General features: G+C 44.6%; 1 protein-coding gene and 1 non-coding gene across 3 annotated transcripts in view; one reads left to right on the top strand and one right to left on the bottom strand.

Moving 5' to 3' along the window:
- The window catches only part of BMP7 (bone morphogenetic protein 7), a 46737-nt gene extending 31008 nt beyond the window's left edge, over positions 1 to 15729 (top strand). Inside the window, exons 3-7 of the mRNA XM_005010474.6 lie at positions 4536 to 4684; positions 9122 to 9319; positions 11022 to 11098; positions 11601 to 11711; positions 12968 to 15729. Of these exons, the coding sequence (XP_005010531.3) occupies positions 4536 to 4684; positions 9122 to 9319; positions 11022 to 11098; positions 11601 to 11711; positions 12968 to 13117 (685 nt within the window). The 3' untranslated portion in view covers positions 13118 to 15729. The remainder of the gene's footprint in view (positions 1 to 4535; positions 4685 to 9121; positions 9320 to 11021; positions 11099 to 11600; positions 11712 to 12967) is intronic.
- The window catches only part of LOC101789629 (SPO11 initiator of meiotic double strand breaks), a 238327-nt gene continuing 231269 nt past the window's right edge, over positions 15394 to 22451 (bottom strand). For both annotated transcript variants that reach the window (XR_011804579.1, XR_011804582.1), the window contains one exon: positions 15394 to 20844. This is a non-coding gene — a transcript (SPO11 initiator of meiotic double strand breaks). The remainder of the gene's footprint in view (positions 20845 to 22451) is intronic.

The following is a 22451-nucleotide window of genomic DNA, read 5'->3' as shown; positions in this document are numbered from 1 at the left end:
GATGCCTGAAAGGCAGACAGGGGACGGCAGGACCTGCTGGCAGTGCCCTGGGCTGGCTGCTGCCAGGACACGGCCAGGAGAGCCACCAAAGCTCCGAGGTGCTCACAGCCCCGAGTGCCAGCACATCGCAGCCATCAGCTCGTTTTGCAATGTAAGGAGAGCTGCCAAGAGTCACCTTGTCTTCCGCTGCCTGTGCTTCTTCCCATTTATTTTTATCCCATTTGGAAGTGCTCGCTAGTGTTTACTACCACTTGTCAACCAGCAGCTTGAAATAACAGAGCTGACAAGGGGGATGGGAAAAGCGAGGGAAGAAAACAGACACAAAAGCAGGTGCTGCTTGCTACGAGGGCTACGCTGCAGAACTACAGACCTTAGAGCATTATAGGTTTTAATTGCAGGGTTTCATCTACTGTTCTCCCTTGCTATTGCAGAACTGATGACTCTCAATTTCACAGTCTCTCTCTCTCTCAAGGTTCCCACCAGGTCAGGTGCCTAGGAGAGGTGCTGCACTTTTGATTTATCATTTATGGCTACAAACCAGAGCATATCCAAGAGGCTAAAAAATACCCCAGCAAAAAGCAAAGAGCCCATACTTGCTATTTTCACGAAACTGCCCGGTTGTTAATCATTTCTCTTAGAACTTCGGGGGTTGCAACACAGCAACTCTCTTCCTCACTCTTCCCTTTCAGGATGCTTTTACTTGCCTTTTCTTTATTTTGTCTCCTCTTATTTCTCTGCTCATTGCCACAAACCTCACTTTTTCCAGTCCTTTTCTCTTCCACTGATCACCCTTCCTTAGCCCCCTCATGCCACCAGCTCTCCCTGTCCCTGCTCACACCCAGCCCTTTAGCAGCTTCAGCCCTTCCACATCCACAGCTCCAGCTGCTTTCCAGACAACGATCTCACGTGCATTGTCCCCAGCCAGCCTCACGTGGCAATCCTTGTTATACAACCTTCAGTCCAGAAAATACTGAGTTATTAAAGGGAATTTTATAGACCACACAGCAACTATATGACCTGTAGCAAACTTCCAGCAGTGCTTTCTACCAGGAGGTGCATCTCCTTTCTAGTGTCTGGCACCAGACACCACTGAAGCCATCAGCAGACAAGTGCCAGCCTCCCGTCCTCAGCTCAGGCTGCTGCAGCAACAGCCTGTTGCTTGAGAAAACTGATCTGAAAGCCCTGAGTTTTATCATCACTAAAAGCTCTGACACTCCCACTGATCTAAGTACTTTGAATGCTGAGCCATTTTGATGTGGTCTCAACAAAACATACTTGTGGTCTGGATCCAGACTTCATCATTTATGTAACTCTAATCTAGACATTAACGTTTCCATGTCCCAGCTTAATTTTCTGTAAAATGAGGATCGTGTTCCTTTCCGTATCCTCGGTCTGGTAGAAGGCTCAGTACAGTTTGTCACATGCTCTGAAGTTCTTAAATGAAGGGACTGACAGAACAAGGAACCAAAGCAGTTCCCTGCCTCCTGATTGTAAAGCCACTGCTGACATTGCTCCAAGAACACTCTCAATATGCACACAGTCACTAGGTAAGGTACTGGTGGCTGAGATGTGTGCTAGGAACCTCTTCCCTTTGTGCTTAGATCTTTATCTCAAATCTAAATCCCAAACCAGCCATATCAGCTAGACTAGCACTAACTCTTGTAACAACTCATTAGACAGGAGCCCTCAGAACAAATTTTGTGTAAGGCTAAGCAGAATAACATCTCTTCGCTCTGCTCATTATGACTTATCCAGCAATGATGGCTGTAGGGCTTGCTGTCTGTTAGCTAGTGATTCAATGTTGTTTTGCCGTAAGTCTTTGGGGAGCAGGGCATTTCACTTCATGGGAGGTTGCTCTTTTAGAGAGAGCGGGAGGTTTCTTTTCATTGGAACAGGCACCACAACCTCAGGAGCCTCAGATGCTCTGCCTGCAACGCCAGTCAGGTTTTGCATCCCAACCCTGGCCGCTGCTGGTGGGCCGGAGTGGAAAGTGCACATCCAGGAGTGCTTGAACCTCTCCAGGGAGCATCTGACACGAGGCCTTTTTGGGTCCAAATGTTCCGAGTGTGTGTGGGAAGGACATTTCCCTTTAGTGGGTCCCTTTGATCTCTCTCACTTCGGGCTTCCCCTCCAGGTCTATTGTTTGCACATTGCTGTAACTACAGGAAAACAAACGCATTATACAATTTCCCAGCCTGACTCACCCTGGTACTTGATGCCTCATGTTGTCTGGTTACCCCGATTGCATCATGTCAGCATGGGAAGCTTAAAGGCTGGTTTTTCTGAGTAATAACGCTGCAGTTGAGCAGTAGCTAAAAAAATAAGTTATCATTATTGCTATTATCTTCAACCTGCAAACTACAAGGGAGAAAAACCAAGCAAGCCAAGTCCCTGTTAACTGAACGTTGTGTGAATCATGAGTTCCAGTCAGGGGCCATGCTTAAATGATGCAGTATGTGAATATAAAAGCCCTTTACTTCTGGAAACTTGGACTCAGCCATTGGAACGGGCCAATCCGTACTACTCCCTCGTCCCCAGCTCCCCTGGGATGTGTTTTGTTCCGCGTGCTGTAAACAGGGAAGGGCGGGAGGTGTCCGTGCGGCTGCGTCATGTGCTGTGGGCACATGGCCATCGCTCCTGGGTGGGGATGAAACCCCAGGAAATCTGCCCCCCCGGCTTGTGCTCAAGCATCATACCTTCCCGTAAGTACCACACACATGGAGGGAGGGGTGATCCGCACCGTTTGTCTTCAGCTGTCCTGGGGGCACCCAGTGGAGCTGAGTAAATCCCAGCACCTGGGCTGAGCCTCTCCATCGCCTGCACCACGGCCCCTTCCTGAGCTGTGGCTGCCCAAACATCCACCAAAATACTCCTCATAGAACCCCTCGTGCTGGCAAGGAGGTGTTGCAGCAAGGTCAGTTCTGATGTAGGGCTTCTTCCACAGACCAAGACTTTATTTAAAGGAAAGCAAAATGCTTTCATTTAAAAATGAATCGCTGGGGAAATGACAGATCCTCCTTTTACATGTGCTCGATGTGCTCACGTGCTCTGCAGGAACTAATTTCACAAGTTTAATTTCTTGTAAGCCCACATAGAGCTAGAGGCAGTGACACTTACTAGCTCAGAGAGGAAAGCCATCATTTCTTACATGCCCTGGCTCACAAAGGTTGAAAGGATAGATAGCAAAAAAACATTGCAATAAAACTCTGCTTCTGTTTTGAGTCAGCTCTGCAGGACAAAAGCCTCTAATTTCTTGGTATCTCACAGGGAAAATGATCACTAAAATCTGAGAGACAGAAGCCCTGTGCCGACAGCTCTTCTGGGATTCAATTCGGATTGCTTGATATTCTGTGCAAACAAGAGGCACTGCATAAACAAAGTTAAAAATGTTATTTTTATAGTTATAGTTATATTAGTTATATATAGTTATTTGCACTGACAAATCAATAATGACAAAATTAGTAAGGCCTTCTTGAAGCTTTGAGGACACGATTAAAGGGTTTTCCAAGGATATTTGGAAAGGGTTATTCCAAGGATATTTCTTCACTCAAAATGATATAATTACACTTAAACAAGTTATCATGTTTGTGCACTACAAGTACAGAAGCAGCTCTTTCAGGGCTTGTCTGGACACTTCCACCGGGTTTCTTTGTTCTTCTTCTAAAGTTGTTGCTTTTTTTTTTTTAAAAAAAAATAAAAGAAGTGCGCCACCATCCAATTCTGTTACTATTTCTATCAAGTTTTACCTCTTTCTTAACTTCTGATAAGAGAAGGCTCATTCCTTTACAGAACCCATGTTTTCTCAAATTTTCATTTTACAGAAATTTGCCAGGAAATGTTTTGTAAATCCAGAATGATTTCACCCTTTTTAAATGCAAGAAATCCTCTCTATTCCCGATCTTTCTCAGCTTCTGTTTTCATTTCTCCAACCAGAATAATCCAGCAGTGGCCTTTTAAAGATGTAAGCAACAAATTGAAAGGAAATTGCCACCCAACATTATGCAGACCTGTGACTGCGCAGAGGGTTATTGCCTCAATCAATTATCTGTAACCTCAGACGAACGAATTTAAAAAACCATTACATATGTTAATATATGCACAACAGTGTTCCAGCTGGCTTGCACCAGTGCTACAATTATGCGTAAAAGTCAGGAAATTATGTGTGGAAAGGATAATGAGCAGCATTGTCTGCCCAATTACTAAGTTTGCATATGCAAACAATAATTTTGCAAATCTGTGCCTGGCAAGCATTTCTTCTGAAGTTGCATCAGCAGCTCTAAGGTTAACTGCAGCAGCAAAGTAATCCAAAACCACCTCAACTCTGCTTCAGCCCATCCTCCCTTTTTTAAAGAGAGAAGAAAAGCACTTCATATGAAGGTGATTAGGTAGGAAAGCACGCCAACCCAGCTCCAGCATCGTGCCTGTTCCTGAACGGCCGACCGAGCGCGTTGCTTAATGCGGGCATGTGAACGTTGGAGAGACCCCAGTGGAAAGCCCAGGTAACAAGAAATTGCACTTTTTTTTTTTTTTTTCAGGGACTCAGATTTGTTCCTGCTCGACTCTCGAACAATCTGGGCTGCAGAAGAAGGGTGGCTGGTGTTTGACATTACTGCAACCAGTAATCACTGGGTGGTGAATCCACAGCACAATCTTGGCCTGCAGCTATCCGTGGAAAGCATAGACGGTGAGTTTCAGACAGCAACGTCAAGGAGTCTCCGTTTCGGGTAGATAATCTCAACCAGGGGAAGCCTTAAGCACTCAGTTTTCTTTTCTTTGAATAGGATTTCGTGAGTATGTTTTTCCTGAATTTGCTTAAGGCACAAATAATGATTAGAAAATAAAGTCTGTAGACATATTTCAGGTTAAGGATGTACTCAAATGCTTTTTTTGGGGATCTGTTATGCAGTCATGTCAGCATTAGCTGTGTACACATCCCCATCACAGGGTGTATAGGCTGCTGGCGGCAGAGCACAACAGAACCACTCCTGCATTTCTCCAGCCATGCTCCCTGTGCCTACCGCTTCAGATTTTTCTGAGTGAGACAATTCCAGTCGAGGAGAGAGGAGGAAACATTGCTATGTGTAGAAAGACAAAGCTGAGTGATGCAAAAGGCTGGCTTCAACTGGCACAAAGTACTTCCAGATTCAGAAAATATTTAGGAACCATTTTTGTTTCCTCCCTAGCAGTAGAAATTAATTCTCCAGGTACACATCTATGATAACGTTTACTATTGCTTTTTATGAACATTTCCAGTGGGTAGTACTTTGTGAAGCAATTTTGAAACAGGCAAACTAACAGCCATCACACCGAAGGGCGATTTTACTCTTGTGAGACCTGTGCACTGTGAGGTGCCCAGGGTTTGTTTTAACCTGCCCTCTCAGGGCTGCTGCATTCACAGATCATTCAGAGACACAAAGCAGGAGCTTCTTCATGGAAGTTACCAGTCCCCACCCTAATGACAGATGCCTTTTGCCATCTTTGCACAAAGATTCAGATTCAGGCTGGTTTACGAGATAATCTTAACTCTTCAAGCTAAAGTAGTAAGGAAAACGAACAGCCAGGACAAGCTTAACCAGTTTTCAAACACTTGTCCTTGGTTTTAGCTTTTACTTTGCCTCCTAAAGGAAATAGTTGGGATTACAGACACTGTGTCCAGAGTCATGGCACATCCAATTCTGGTTCACACAGAGGAAAACCAAGACCCAGGCTGGAGTCCACAGGAAAGCACTAGCTGGAAGTAGGCTTAGTATCTCTTAAACACTACAGATAATACAGCATCACTCTCACACTCTTCTACTCATAAAACCTTATCACTTCCTCCTCCTCAGTCCTCAGCTAGTGATTTTATAGCAAAGGTCAATCCCTTTTTTCAGCATTGAGGAAGCCAGCTATTTATTTATATGCTATGGATTTCAGTCAAGGCTTGTCAGGGTCCTGCACACGGGGAAATGCTGCAACCACACAGCCCCAGGAGCTGCTCTGCCGGAGCAACCACAAGTGGGCTCTTTTAAAAGCATACAGCCCGATCTATCATAGGGAGAGCCTTCAAAGCTGGAAATTCTCGGTTTCAGTAATAATGGCATTCTCATTTGTATAGGACTTGGTGAAAATTGGGACTGTAGTTTATGTTCCTGAAAAATCCAGCTGTATTTGTAAACACATTCAAAACAATGTAAAAAGTAACTTGCTGCTTTCTCAAAAGAGATTAACAAAATGCTTAAATCAGCCTGTCGCTGAAGTTAGGAAAGCCAACTCCAGCATTTAAAAAGTAAATACAGAGATACAGGGCCTGATTGTCTGCCTGGCTTCTGTGACTGAGTCCCCTGGCAGCACACCTTTGCTCTCGCATTTCTCTACCATACACGTGAATATTTCTTTCTATTTTGAATGGCAAGGACATGTCCTTCCTTGCTCCCCAAGTTTCTTTTTGGATTTAGACCAACTGCATGCTAACGAGAAAACTGCTTTTACACCTGGACTTCATATGAAAATCATATGCTGCAAACACAGCAGGACTTTGATGCAACACTATATGCTTGGACAACCCCCAGTGCTTTAAGTGAATTGTAAAAAAGATCTTTCCTTTGTAGCTGTCCTACATACAGAGATCTCCAACCATGAAGCCAGTACAGTCTTAAAAAAAAAAAAAAAAAGCCATCACGGGTACTGTCCAGATGAAATTATACAAAAGAAATTAACTGGTCTTCCTTTACAGTCTTGCCAAATAAGTCTATCAACATGTATAACTAGGGTGGAATCACAGGGGAGGTTTTTGCTCATAGAAAATGGGGATCAGCTCAAGCTGCAAGCAAAAAAACATCTGGGTGAGTCAATAGCCTGCAGCGAGCTCTCAGCCCAGCGCCGGTACGCCTTGCTCAGCAGCCACACATGGGAACAGCAAGCACCCTCTTGGGTTTACTTAGTTTATTGCTTGAGATCCCATATATGACAGTTTCAAAAAAGCAGCTTCATAAAAGCAGATAAGGCTGCGCCCTCTGGTTCAAGAGCACAGCTTTAGTTCTTTTGGGACAAGCTTATCATTGTCTAATGGGGACTATATACATGTCCTTGTGTTAAACCTCACTTCCTGGATATGTAGGAAGGTTAGAACCAAGGAGTGCATTTTTCCCACCTTTATACACTACTCGTACAGAGTACTGCATGCCTGTTTTCCCCTAAGGAAACAGCATACTGATCCTGAACATAGTGGTGTTAAATGAGGAATTCATCAGTCAGATGTACTTACTGCCATGCTAATGAAAATCCACTAAACAAACCCATGTGAAGTCGGGTCCCCTCTCTGCATACGGCTGACCAAATCTCCAGAGACACAGCAAAGGTGAAGTAACTTTCTCTGGAAAAACCACAGCCAGAGATGTACTTGGAAGGGTAAACAACTCGGAGAAGCAAAAGGCTTCTTTGAGGGGGCAAGAAAAGCCATAGGAACCGTACTCAGTGAGCTCCTTCAGCTGAGCTTGTTTTCAGGAAATAAGGCTTCGATCTGGCAAAGCCCGAGCACAAGTGGAACTACTTACATACTCAGCATTAGCTACTTGCTTAAGCACTTTGTGGGCTCAGCCTCAAATGTTTAAAATGAAAACTGTTTGGACAAGTTTCCAGCAAGGAGCTTCAGCTGAAGAAGTTGCTGTATGTCCACATAGAAACCTACATACACAAATTTCTGCACTTGCTCTTTTAGCCTGAGCTTTCCTGGTGCCCCGTCCCAATATTTGTTTGCTTAATCTGGTTTGCAAGGCCTAGCCCCGCTCCCCTGCCCATGGCACGCCGTGGGACCTGATCACACCAAGCAGTCCCATAAAACCCCCTCCTGAGCCTGTTCTTTCCACAAATCCCAAATATTGCAGCTTGGCACTTGCTCATGGGGCTGTGGGCTTTTAGAAAACTGGGGAATGGACTGCAGCTGAGGCTGCCCCACTTCTTGGCCTAGACCTTTGACCACAGCCCCTTTTTCTGGGGCCCATCACATTTACCGACCTTTGGCCATATGCAAGAGCTAAGATGCAAACATTTCCCTAAATACAGTATTTTTTAAATCTGTCACAGGCCACTCCCTTGGCATTTACTTAGTTCATTTTAAAAACAGGAGTTGTAGAAAATTACCTACAAATATTTCAGGTTACCAGGTTCTTTTTACACTGTAGTCCGAAGCCAGTAAGGTAAGGAGATTTTTTTAGGGACTCTCAAGTCCCTCAGCTGCTTTTCATGGTCAGGTGCCTTTCAGGGCTTCTCTCAGAAACTGCCGGCCATCCTTTGGCTTATTTGATTCGTGACTGACAAGGCCCAGCTCTGTCCTTAGCAAAAAGGATCACAAGAACTACTGATGTAACTTAACTTCAGTCCCCAGTAGAACTGGAGATCTGGATATCCCCCTTCCATTTCACAGCAGCACCCAGACACTCTTGGAGAGAACGGGGAGAAATGTTCAATATTGCGCTGCCACCTGCTCCTCGCATCTTTTGTGAACAACGATTTCATTCTACAGCAAAACCACCTAATGAACTTTCAACAAAAATAAAATTAATTTAGAAGTCTGGGATGAAGGAAGCACACATGGCCATCAATGGCTTTGAAACGAGGTTATGGGGTACAGTAGTGGTGAGACACAGCAATAAGTGTGACATCTTCTGATATCTGAACTATTTGCTCCTCTCAGCTGCAGTGTATCTGGAACTCTGACAACATTTCATATAAGGCATTTTTATTTTAAGTTAATAACCTTCCAGTGGGAATTTAGTGTTCCTATGGGCTCAGTTTTATGGTTCCTTTTACAGGCTCACTTCAAATTATAGGCTGGTGAACTTAAAGAAACCCCTCTAAAGAATGCAGGAAAAGTTAATGCTAAGCGGATTTAGGGTAAAATAATTATATGTAGGAGCATTTTATTTAACTTTTACATGCAGATATAAAATGAAGTTAGCTGTGCTAAGCTGCTCTTGTCAGAAGCAGCTTTGCCGATTAAGTCCAGGCCCTTGGTGGCTACGGATGTGCCTAGGAATCATCATTATGGACCAGACAGCAGCTCTCCTCCTTGGGGTATTTACTGTGCCTACTGAAAATGGGAACTTACCACAGTCCTGCTTAACTCTGTTTTGTTTTTAAGGGCAAAGCATCAACCCCAAACTGGCAGGTCTCATTGGGAGGCACGGCCCGCAGAACAAGCAGCCATTCACAGTAGCCTTCTTCAAAGCCACCGAGGTTCATCTCCGCAGCATTCGCTCCACGGGAGGGAAGCAAAGGAGCCAGAATCGATCCAAAACGCCAAAGAACCAGGAAGCTTTCCGGGTGTCCAACATCGCAGGTAAAGGGAGGTTTTTTGCTGGGTCAGTGTTTGTAGGTGTGGGATAACACTGCTGGACGTGACACTAGATGGGAACAGTTTTGCCCATTCTCAGTGCTGTTTGTTGTCTCTTTGGTCTACCACTCATTTTCTGTTGCTGATCTGAAACTACTTGGTATTAGGGATTATTCCAAAAAAATTAGAAAAGTAATGTTTCTTTGAAACAGTGTTCAACTGAAAGATATCCTAATCCAATTAAAACAAACAAACAAAAAAAGCCATCTAAACAATCTCCCATATAAATTCCTATCATGAAATTTAAGATAATTACTTTAAAACAAATAAGTGATCGTTACAATAAGGTATTTCAGTGGATCTGAATCAAAATGCTGTACGTTTTCAAGAGGCTGCAATTTTGAATTGAGCCCCCAAAAGTTTAGTAATTCCAGAAGTTTTGCGTGGAAGAGGAAAGCCCATTCCTTGCCTACGATAGCTGCAGCTGTTGCGGGGGGAGCTGTGTGTCCTAGTATGGATGAAAAGCTCCAGGCATTTAAAATAGAAACGTGGCTTAATTATGAGACAGAAGCACAGAAGCACAGAATATCCTGAGCTGGAAGGGACCCACAAGGATCATCGAGTTCAACTCCTGCGGCCCCAAAGAACCACCAAAAAAATAAAAAATAAAAATCAGACCATGCATCTGAGAGCACTGTCCAAGCACTTCTTGCTCTCCGGCAGGCTCGGTGCCATGGCTTCCTTGGGGAGCCTGTTCCAGTGCCCAACCACCCTCTGGGTGAAGAACCTTTTCCTGATATCCAGCCTGAACTGCCCCTGAGTTTTTTCATGGAAACCGATGGCATGTAGAATTTAATTTCCTAAAATCTTTCCTAAAATCTTCTTTGGGTCTTTCATCAGCAAAAAACAACTGAACCAGAAGTTCAATGCCTACAGTTCCTCAAAAAACATAGCTCTAAACAATATCTTGAGAAGGCAGACTCTTTATTTCTATTATTTAAACCACCTCAGAGTAGCATCAGGGGAGGTCACCTCAGTGACCTCCCCAAAAGGAGCCGCAGCACAGAGCGAGCTTCTCTGAGGGCAGCGGCAAATTTGAGCTCCGCTCCTCCAGCATTTTGCTGGATGGAAAGGGAGCTTGCGAGAGAGGGAAGAAGAAGGACCCCGGGCACAAAGTGTGACATCAGGCTATATGGCCAGGATGAACACAACATTAGAACTACACTGAGAGCTTTAGGTGCTCAGATCCACGATTCAGACCCGTGCTTTGTTCTTTGGCCTTGCCACGAAGCACTGTCACCGGCTGTGCCCCGGTTACAGCAGCACGAACGGGTTTTGTATTAGTTTCATGTCACCATGTTGCCTTTGTAGGCCTGAAGGTGCGATTGTCACGCACAGTTCAGAATGCAGAAAAGAGTTAAAGGTTGCTTTTCCCCATCTCTCCTTGCACAAGTTCTCCTTAATACAGCAGGCAATCCTCTGAGATACCTGGGTTTTGCCAACATGAGGTCAAAAGAAGCAGGGAGGGAGGGGGTGTTCCCAGGGTGTCTTTGGCTTTTTGCACTTTATATTTTATGACTAAAGCACAAGAAACTGAAAATGATTAAAAGAAAGCAGCAAGCACAACAGCTGAGCAGCACCGCCTGCTCCCTGTTGGGTGCTGCCGAGGGCTGGGGGCAGCCCATGCTGACAGCCCCGCTCCCCACAGAGAACAGCAGCAGCGACCAGCGGCAGGCCTGCAAGAAGCACGAGCTCTACGTCAGCTTCAGGGACCTGGGGTGGCAGGTAAGGGCTCTGCGTCACCAGTGCCAGCTGGGCTGCAAGTCCCTTGGCAGGCTGCTAGAGATCGAGCCAAGATGTGGATTTCCCTCCCCTGCAGGAAAAAAATGCGTATTGCCTTTAGCACGCTTAAGAAGTGCTTCTGCAAAGTCAGGGTGTATGAGTACTTCAGAATCACAGAATCATTAAGGTCAGAAAAGGCCTTCAAGATCATCTGGTCCAACCACCCCCCTACCACCAGTGTCACCCACTGAACCCTGTCCCCAAGCACCATGTCCAACCTTTCCCTGAACACCCCCAGGGAGGCGATGCCACCCGATGAAGAGCAGCTCCTTTAGAGGTGTGTAGGACAGCACTAGAGAGGCCAGTGTGCCAGATTTTTGTTTTGCAAGCTCCTGTAATTGCATGCAGACATATGAACTGATAGATTTATGTGTCATTCTACTCTGTGTTTCACTGCACAATATTTCTGTCTTTCTCCACAATCTAATGTCTTCAATTAATCAAGGACTGGATCATCGCTCCAGAGGGCTATGCTGCGTATTACTGTGAAGGAGAATGTGCTTTCCCCTTGAATTCGTACATGAATGCTACAAATCATGCCATTGTGCAGACACTGGTAGGTGTCACGGAGCTTGTGGTACAGTTATTTCTGCTAGGTGCTACTCAGCAATAAGTATATACCAAAAAGGATTCGTGAGCTAACACGAGAAGGAAGGTCTGCATTAGCTCTTTAAGATGCCTGCAGCATCTGGCTAAACATGTCTAGCCAAGTGGCCTGAATTAATAGTTGGCTAGGAATTACCCTCTCTTTGCTGCAAGCATTGACATGCTCTCTCTAGTTTAAAGGGGCCCTGTGATAGGCATCTTAATGGTGGTACAGTCCCACTGCACGGGAGGGAAGCGCAGGATGTGAGACCCATTATCAGCATCTCCTGGAAAAACTCCATAAGGACCCACAGCGTGTGCTGTCACCAGAAGTGGATTTGGGGGCAGGCTGAGGAAGGGGTCAGTGAATCCCAAAATTCCACAGCCCAGCTGCTCTGTGGGTGTATTTGTTTTATGAAGTTGTGCAAAGACGTCCAGATGGGAGCCCCGAGCCAGCGCGTCCACATGACAGCGCCGGCGCTTTGGGAGACCCTTGGTGGCCCCAGCTGCCTTGGCGAAGCCAAGGCACTGCAGCAGCCGGCAGGGTCAGGGGACACGCCAGTCCCCAGCACCCTGGTGGGGCAGCAGCCCCAGCTGTCCTGCTCGGGCACCCTCCTGGCACAGCCCCAGTCCCCTGCCCAGGTCCGTAGGGCACAAGGAGGCTCACTCCGCTTTTACACCCACATCCCGTGCCCCGTGCACATCTAAGGACAGCACTGCAGAAAGCATTAGGGAGGCTAGAAGCATCTACATATCCAAGGGAAGAAAATTCACAGTATTTTCTCCTGGAGAATTGGTTTTTAGTCGCTTTCCCCCCTCTCCTCAGAGGTCCTGCAGCCAGGGACCCAGAGCCCTTGGTGCCGGCCAGGTCTCGGTGCTGCCAGCCCCAGGGATAGGGCCCCATGCCCAGCACCCATGGGGTTGCTCACAAAACCTCGTCCACATGTCCCACAGAGTTTATCGTAACTGGTACGCTTCTGCAGAACTCTGACTGCTCTGACAAATGGGAATCTTCTAATGAAAACCTGCTTCACTGAAAGATTTCCAACTAGATCTGACTTGGGTGCGTGCGTCAGCCTCCATACATGCAGGGGACATCTCAAGACATTTGTACACAAAGCCAGGTGTTCAAAACATGTCTGAGTGAGCGGGCTGCCTGGGAAAGAGAAACTTTGGGGGAGGAGAAAGGAAAATGCATCTTAACGTGCCTCTGCTTTAATTCCCCAGGTTCACTTTATAAACCCAGAGACTGTGCCGAAACCCTGCTGTGCTCCTACCCAACTCAATGCCATCTCAGTGCTCTACTTTGATGACAGCTCCAACGTTATCTTAAAAAAGTACAGGAACATGGTGGTACGAGCATGTGGCTGTCATTAGGTTTGTAAAAGAAAGAAAAAATGGAAGAAAAAAGTGATTTGTAAAGAGTGGGTTTTGTACGGATCGCTGGGGGAGGGGAAAAGGTTAGCACTGCAGCAGCGGGCTTAAAAAAATCCCAAACAGTTTTTAGGACTGGGCTTCTGAAAGTTCAGACAATGGAACAGTTTCTGCATCTAAGTGGCATTTGAACACATTTTGTTTTAGTTTATTACAGACAATGAGCTTGTAAACTGAAACAAGCCAGACAAACCATTTAAAACCAAATCTGCCTACAAAATTGGCTCCTACAGTACATACTTCTGCAAACGACTCTTTCAGAAATTGCAAACACACCAGTGTTGATTATGAATTAAAAGTTAATAATCTATCCAAGGTGAGAACGTGCTGTGACTATTAAACATCTGTAGTTCCTGTAACACACAGTTTGCAATAAAATAAGTGAGCAAAAGATACCTGGATTGAACAGGTATTTTGTTAGAGAATTGTTACTTCTATCCCTCTGCTTCAATTTCATCAGCAGAAGCAAAGATTAATTAGATGCAAGTTCCAGTTTTAAACTGCAGTAGCAAAAGCTATATCTGGATTGATTCAAGTTCAAAGGCCAAATCAGTCTAAGAGAAAATAAAGAATTTTCTAACTGGCAAGCAAAAGAAATGAAGAAAATAACTCCCAAGAGCAAGACTTTTGGGGTATACTTTTTTTTTTTTTTTTTTTGTCAACACGGGAAAATTTCCTCTAGCAACCAGAAAGAATTTGAATTTGCTATGAACTTGAAACAGGAAAGCAGCACAATGTTAAGAAACATTTTGGGATTAAACCTAGCGCTTAGCTGGGGTATCCTAAGCAGTTACAGAGTTGTGAAAGAGAGATAAAGATCCTGCTCCTGTTTGGAAAATATCCATTGACTTCAACGACAGAACAAGTTCCAACACTTTTACAAAAATGCGGAGGCTGGCGTACAGAAGGTGCTGTAAGCTGGGACATACACCCAGCACCACGCCAACCCAGCTAGAAACACGACAGGAAACCTTACTTCCCAAGGCCACTGATTATGATACTGAGACACTGCTCTATTATTGGTTTCAACTCTAAAAAAAATAAAAATTAAAAATCACTTTCACTAGTCACATCTACAAGATGAAATCAGGGGTAAGAAAACATCCCCTCGAGGCTCTTCTTTTTCATTCTTTAAAGTCACAGGTTACACAAACATCACACCTATGTAATTACAACTCCATTAAAGTTGTTGCGATAAGAGAGGAGCAGTAACCAGTCGCAAACCGATCCAAAGCTTTATCATACATTGAGATAACAAAAGCAGGACTGGCACAAACTTCACCAGGGAGATAAAAAAAAAAAAAAAAAAAGAAAATTCTGTCCTACTAAAGGCCAGGTCCTCAGCATACTCAGCTCTAAATCCCAAACTTCAAAAAGCTGAACCTCCAACAGATAGGTCCAGAACATAATAAATGCAAAGCTGAACCTCCAACAGTTGGGTCCAGAACATAATAAATGCTTGGATTTGGGTTTCTCTGCACACCAAGGGGACAGGGCGATGCAGCCACAGTGGGAACTTGGCCCCGGATCGCTCTGTAGAGCAAAAAGATTATTCGCTATGAAATAAATTGGAAACTTGTTTCTGGTTGTCTAATTCTAATTGCATTCAAGTCAATTGGTGTTTTCCCAGCAGTTTTCCTGGCAGCAGGATTAGGCTTATGGGAAAGTGGACGTCTCCCCATGGTATCGGTAGCTTTTGGACTGCCAGGCGTGCCCTGCTTCCAAACCAGGCAACTCAAACACCTGCAGGACCCGCAGCACACACTCTGCAAGCCCAACTCCCTACCTGGCACGAGGTGAGATTTGGCCAAATAGTTACAGCAAATGCAGGACAAGAGCTGATGCTAAAGAGCATCTCTCCCAGCAGCCTGCAGACGAGACCTCTCCAGCAAACTGCCACATCAAAACCGCCCCCAGGGCATCTCTTATGTAGAGCGAGGCATTGGCATCGCACAGATCAGAAGTGCCTTTTGCCATGGTGTACGCCTACACAGCAGTGCTTCTGTAAGCCTCCTAAAGGAAGTTAAGGTGCTGCCTGCAAAGTGCGAAGCTAATCGGGCCTCAACTTCCACTATTTAGTAGACAAGGGTTAGTTTTTCTTGCGGGTGTTTCAGTGTTGGTGGTCACTGCGTCGGTGTATTGCATTTTTAACTTGGACCACGGTATCTTGCTGTATAGGATTCATATATTAAATATTATGTGGGGATTGTTTGTTTTGGTTTTGCTTTTTTTTTTTTTTTTTTTTTTAACATAATAGGATTTCTGTTGCTAGGCTCAACATCAGCTTCACTGTTTGTACATTTTTATGTAAATAGTTGTCACAAAAGCGGAAGAAGAATTATTTATTTCCATCTCTGAATTCCTTTTCAATCACATCCAGGAAAAATGATTCTCAGTTCCTAAGAACATTTGTTTCCTTATTTAAGAAGATATTTATTAACAGTTGGCAAAAATGCATACACATTTCTGGTTCTTTTCATAGAGCAGTTGTCAGAAGCCTTTTGTACAAACTAGTAAAATAAATCATTGCAATTTTACAAAAGATATCCCAACAACACTGTGTATCTGTGTGGTTATTCTCCCTTTACTCAAAGAACCTTTTTGGCCGGGCAACATTTCACCTGGATCCTCTGTTTTCATGTAGATCAACCCCTCCGTACTGGCAAAATCAGCCCGTCGCTGTTTGGTGCGGCGCCTCCAGTCCAAACACAACAGAGGAAAGAATATGAGAAAATATGAATATGTTTTGCAGCCTGCACTGCAAAGATCCGTGATTGAATTATAGTGCAGCTGTCAGCAGCTGTTTCAAAGAAGCAGGGGGTAAATTAGTTCTGTTTACTGCTAACATAGTTCAGAGATTTAGTCATCCCAATAAAATTTAGAGGCACAAGAAAGGAAAGAAGAAACTCCAAAGGAACATCAGCCAAGAAGCTGACATTTTCTAATTTAGATTGTTTTAGCATATTTCAGAGATGCTGCTGGCATGAGGTTTCCTACTGTGGATACCACACTGCATTGCTATGGAGGCAGCTGAAAAAAATAATGGTCTAAATCCCTGTATTAACTAAACATTACATCTTCGGGGCATAACAGCAATTTTTGGGTTCTTGTTTACTTTGAACTGTGAGCAGAGTTGTGCCAATTTACATAGATGTATCTGCTGATCCAGCGACTTAAATCATCAGCTTTCTGAAGCTGCACTGCCATCTTTCACAAGTGATTACAGATCGTAAGGAAATGTTTGATGCGCTGATCCAAAGTCCAGCAAAGTGTCAGTGGAAAGGCCTTATTGACCTAACTGAAGTCTGTCCAGACTCTGTATGTCTAGACTAGTTTTAGGAGGAGGGCCTTCTGGTATTTCTCAGTATGGACCAAATCCTCCACGTTTAAGCCCACTTTAGGTCAGAGGTGGTTCCAGCAAGGGGAAGTAAAAATAAGAAATCATTGCGCCTTACAGCACCGGTCTTAGTTACTATAGAGCAGCCAAGAGCAGCTTTACCACCGACTTCAACACATCCAGCCTTACATCGTGAAATACCAGTTGGTTTCCAGCTCTGCCACAAACACACACAATTTGCTGGATAGGCTCCGTAGCAGCTTTCCCAGCCCGGGAGCCAAGACTCTGTTCCCAAGTTCCTCGCAGCCTCCCGTCAGTCCGCAGCGCTACTGTGGCTTTGTCTTCATCTACTGTTTTGGAAGAGGAATTCTTGACATGAATACGTACGCAGCCATAAACGGGCAGGGCCATAAAACTGGAGTGAGCCAGCTTCAGAACTGCTAGATTTATCTGAGTAATGACATTTTAAAGCACATTTATAACATTTCATAGATCAGTTATTTTAACTTCTTTCGGGCCAAACTTTGAGGATGTTATGTTTGCTTAATTGAGCTGTTTTAATTCTGTTCCAGTGCTGACAATAGGACCCTTGGTCCTTACATGGGAAACTGCCTCTGCTGCTGCCAAGGTTCATATAATAAAAGATAATGATTTAAGTGAGCTTTAGTGTAATCTTAAGATTCCTGATTTTTTATGGAAGTGTCAGCTGTAAAGCCTAAAAACAGAGAGAGAGAGAGCAGGGCTAGCACAAGCAGAGCTCAGTGGTGGTGCCAAGGACCACGGGATTTCCTCTATGGCTCCGTTCAATCCATTCAGCCCTGCCAACGACGGGAACAGAAACTTCTGCATGAAGTAAAACCAAAGAGACTCATCTTTTGAGTTCAGAATTCGCATCCTCTGTAGGTTTCCATCCAAATACCCTGCTTGCTGACTTCCACTGCTGCCGCAAACACATTACTCACTGTATTCAGCCTTCCTTTGCAGAGAAATTCTACCCAATTAAAGTAAAAGGAGCCTGTTTGAAGTTTTTATTTATCAGGTAATGATTGACAAGAGCTTGAGGCAAATACTAGGACCACTTTATACTACAGTCATTCATTACCCCAGCACAAAAGCAACATGGGTTATTACAGCCACTTTGAGTTACTCTGTTTTAAATAAAAATATCTATTCCCTTCTGCTTAATGCAGAATTCATATTCCTAAATCAGCAGTAAAAGCAGAAGTTCATGATAACATGTTTAACATGCTGCTTTGTTTCCCAACATGCACACTGTTCACTGACCAGGCAGTAGGAGATGACTGAATTTTAACATTTTGAGATTTAGTGTGACACCGTGATGTTTGCCACCTGATGGCTGGATTAATTCCATCAGTGAAGAAAGTGCAGTTTTTAGACAACTGAAGTTTGGGCTTACATTTATCAGCTTCTCTTCCAGAGAAAAGTACGGTGGAAATTAGGGGAGAAACAGGAACTTCAGTCTCAGTCCCACAAACCCTTAGAAACATAGCTTCACACTTTAACTTTAGAGCATTTTGCCTAGTTAAGCATTTAACCATTTGCAGGATAAAGCCCTACAGAGGGCTGCTTGAATTAACCTCACCCCCCCAAAAATTGGCTTTGCTTGTCTGCAATAAAACCCAATCCCAGGCAGTCAGCAGTAATTTGGGGAATGGAGCATTTGTGTCTGGGGCTGGGGGGTGAGCGGCTGTATTCACGGCAACATCCACATAATTAGAAACATGCACTTAGCCTTTCTGAATTGGGAGCTGAAGGGACTCCAGAGTTAACAGCTCTGGGCTGCTGATAACTTGGGCCTAATGGTCTTATTTTAGGCAGCTCTTAAGAGAAAAAGGAAGGGGGTGCCTGGACCTCAGACCTGTCATGCTTCAGTGTGTCAGCACCTGTAGCTCAAGCTCAGAACTTGAGGCTGATGCTAAATTTCCAAGTCAGCACATTGAGGTTTGGGAAGTTACTGCAGTTGCAGGGTACAAAAAGCCCCATTAGAAGCATCAGGAGCCTTTTGTCCCTGTTCCTGCCCCTCACCTCCATTGCACAAGCTCTCCATGAAGGCCTGGGGCAGGCAACAGCCCCGGTAGTGGCCAGACACCAGCGGTGACACCAGCATCATGACCTTTGCCTTGGCTAATGAAGGCGAACTGCTCCAGGCTGCTGGATTTACTCCAGCATTATTTGTCGCTGCTGTGTCAGGTGCTTCATATGAAATACATGGAAGCAAGGTTCGGTGTCTGGATTCTGTTATGAAGGGTCAGAGCTCAAAGATATCTTTTCTCAAGTCCCAACAATTTGAGCCATTTTGTTCAGCATTTGTAACGAGCTGTAGACAAGAGCAGAGAGGTCGCTGGCTCTACATCTGTCTCACTTGTGCAGAAGCACTAGTCAGCCTCCCAAAGAAGATATTTGGGCAATTGTTTAATGAGAACAAATTCCTCATCACAGCTTCCATCTTTGATTATACTGTGCATACAAGAAGGCAGCACAAATGAACATACTCCACTACCCCAAAACAGACAACTGAAGAGTTCTGTTCCCCATTTCTTTATTCATTTCTCACTGGCACCACTGACCAGTACTTAGATCCTGCAGCTAAAAATCTAGCTCTTAAATCCAGTGAATTGCACAGATTGTTCTTCCTTAGCAGGGAACCACCTGGCTGGACCTCAGTTTCAGGACTTTGTTACTCCAAGATCTTGTTTTATGAAACCTCTGGGCTAGATCTCTGAAGAGACAGCAAGCAGAGGTGGGACCAGACTTTTGTGAGAAGCGCACAGCTGCTCACGTTGTGAGTGTACAAACAGCCAGTAAGGTCTCCCAGGGTCCTACTGCAAACCTGGCCAGTGGTCTTGGGGAGAAAAAACACAACTCATGGAAATTGGGCCACTGTTGACTTGGAGGAATTTGAATCAAGCGATCTTCTTCCTAACAGAAGGACAGAAATCCCCTTTTCCCTTTTTTTTTTTTTAAATTGAACTAATGCACAAGCAATTTCAAGTTCAGCCCATCAGTTGTTTTGGTTTCACATGACTACTGAGAAATCAACTGTAAAAAGCTGGTGCAGCAATATACACACATACCATGCGCAGAACGTGGACTATAAATACTGGCAGGGAGTCTGGTTTAAGAAGCTGCAGTTAACGTTGTGTCAGAACAGCCCCTGGAACCCCCATTTCCAGAGATTTATATTGCAGGGGGTGGGGAGGGAATAAATCCAATTTTGCTGGAACATTGCCTACAACTTCTCAGCCATAAAACCTTTATTTATGGCTGCTACACAGCATGAAGGATTCAATTTGTCCTTTGTTATGAATTTCAGTGGATCATATAACTGTTTATTTCCAGATATTTTTTTTTAAACTTTGCATTTTGGGGTTGCAGAAAAACAAAGCTCTTCATAGCCCGTACCAGTGGGGATGTGCTCAGACCACACTCAATAGAGCCAGTACGGTGTGGTCCCAACATCCAACAATTCCTACTGGGTCCACAGGTGAGAGAGAAGCAGTAATGGACTTTCCTGAGGTCTGTGTGCTTGGGGATGAAGACTAGGCTCTAGACTGAAGTACTCCAGCCCAAACCTCATCTGCTTTGCTTGGTGGTTCTTGTTGTTGAGTCAGTCGTTTCAGTCCTTAGTCAGGTACGGCAGCCAGCTCCCCTCCAAGAGCTGCTGCAATACCTGGAGCACCACAGGAATAGGTGGAAAGCAGAACCAATCCAAGGCACAAACTGTATCAGCTCTTCCTAGCTTCGTGATGTTTCCTGCTTCTAGTAGCAGCTGAGAGCAAGATGCTCAATAAAAAAACATTGCAATCAGGGCAAGCTGTGCATCTTCAGAGACACACAGCACTCGACAGCCTGGTTCCTCTGCAGTAGCAGTGCGGAGTCACAGTGACAGTCCTATTAATTAGCACTTGCAAAACACCATCTTCAAAGCCGTTTCGTCGGTATAGTTAAAAAGGAGGACAACTGTGTTTTGCATTAACCTATTCCATGTTTCTCACATGGCTCAAGAACAAGCCTTGAAAAACCTGTTGTTTGGGCAAAGAGCCTCAAGTTAGAAGAGATGGAGACTTCTTCCTGGGAGATGCAGGAGGCTAACAGCAAGTTAAACACATAGGTCAATGCTTCTGTTCTCCAGATGGGAGCGACAGTCTTTGAGGAAGCAGATCTGCTTTACTGCTGCAGCACCTCTCAGGCTGTAAAGGAACGGAAAACATCGCCACCAACACTGCAGGATACTGGAGCTGCTTTCGCTTCATTTCCAGACCATGTGCCAGACATACTCTGGTGTCTTCTCACATGCATCCTCCTTCCCTTTCTGAAAAGGAGTAGAAGACCAGGGAAATATCAACACGGTGGTTCACCTACCTCCTCTTGAAATACCCTCAGTAGATGGAGAGCTGAGCAGGCCAGGAGAATTGTTGCCATTGAGGTCAGTCCCTGGCTGATCTGCCAAGCACAGGGCTGATATTCTGTGACTCCTTGCAAGCCACAACTTATCCCCCAAGACACCCCTCTTCTGTGAATATTGGGAAGTGTATTGTACTGGATGGCTGCAGAGCAGAGGACCAGACTCTGGGGAGGCAGCCACTTTTCAGCATTTGCAAATAAGCAAGCTTCAACCCTTCTGATGTTTGTTTCTCCAGCACTAACATCGAGTCATCTTCCTGAACTGACAAATTTTCCAGCTCTTGGCCTGCTGTGGCAAGACCTCACTGCTGCTGTGCTTTGAATACCTTTGCAGTCATATACATGTTTACTTGTTTTGTTTGTTTTTAATAAGTGCATACATATAATTAAGAAAAGTAGAGTAGCTTGACTTAGTAGTCAAGCTAAGAAACTTATCCCAAGAACTGGAGAGTTGAACTCCACACTAGGTTTGGGAAAGGGCTTCACCACCTACAACAGCTTAGAGCAAAGCTTGAAAATAAAAAATTGTATGGAAAAAAAGGAATAAGCATACTCTCCTATTGCCAGATAACATTTCTGTGGATCAAACTGGAGATGCAACTGCCCTGAATTACAAGTACATGCAAAGGTGGAACATAACCAACATCTCTGCTGTGCCTCCAAAATACCTTCCATAATGCTTCCATGCATGCATTATCTACAGGTGTCACAGACACAAGCAATTTGGCCCTCACCCATCCTGCTGCCACCTGGGCTTTGACAATCCTGTTTGATGCTTCCTGCTTCTGAAGCCAGGTGACAACAATATTTAGTTTGATTCAGCTTTAGTTTCAAATCTCTGGGAAGTAGCAGAAAACCTATGAATAGGCTGTCACCAGAACATGTTAGTACCTGTTCACACACCAATTCTGAATTCAGCTAGATTTCAGTAAGATTTTATTGCATTACCAGAAATATGCCATTTCCCATATGCACTAGAGACACAAACATCCTGGACATGAAGTGCTGAGTATTAAGCAGTTCTTTCCTACAATTTCAATACATTATCCAGTCACAGAGTATCAAAGACTACACTTACTGCTTAGAACTTCAAAACAGTGATTTGGGAAGATGTATTGTTGGTATGACAGTTGTTACCTCAAGGGTTATTTCTAGGCTCAGGATCCCCCAGTTTTGTCAGCCCCTACTCAAAAGCATACAGGCTGACTGCACAGAGGCATGGCAAATCTTCCCAGCCCTGTACCTTGTCTCTGAGGGGAGGGCAGGATCGAACAGTTTGCCACACGTCTCACAAGCACACACCAATTTGAAGAGGGTTCTGGGTCAGGGATTGAGCAGGTTTTCATACTAGAATATTTGTCACAAAACTTACAATGAACATCTGCTCCTCCCACCCTCCTCTACATACAAGAACCTCCTGAGGAAAAATAGTGGTCACACAATCAGCACACAAAAATATTGAGCGACAGCTCTTCCCTCTTTAGTCAAACTGAGGAGGGACCTTCTCTGTACAGT

This window comes from Anas platyrhynchos, chromosome 21 (assembly GCF_047663525.1).
Source record: "Anas platyrhynchos isolate ZD024472 breed Pekin duck chromosome 21, IASCAAS_PekinDuck_T2T, whole genome shotgun sequence".
NCBI classification, from domain to species: Eukaryota; Metazoa; Chordata; class Aves; order Anseriformes; family Anatidae; genus Anas; species Anas platyrhynchos.
The sequence above is the reverse complement of the archived record's forward strand: the minus strand, read 5'-3'. Positions and strand labels throughout refer to the sequence as shown.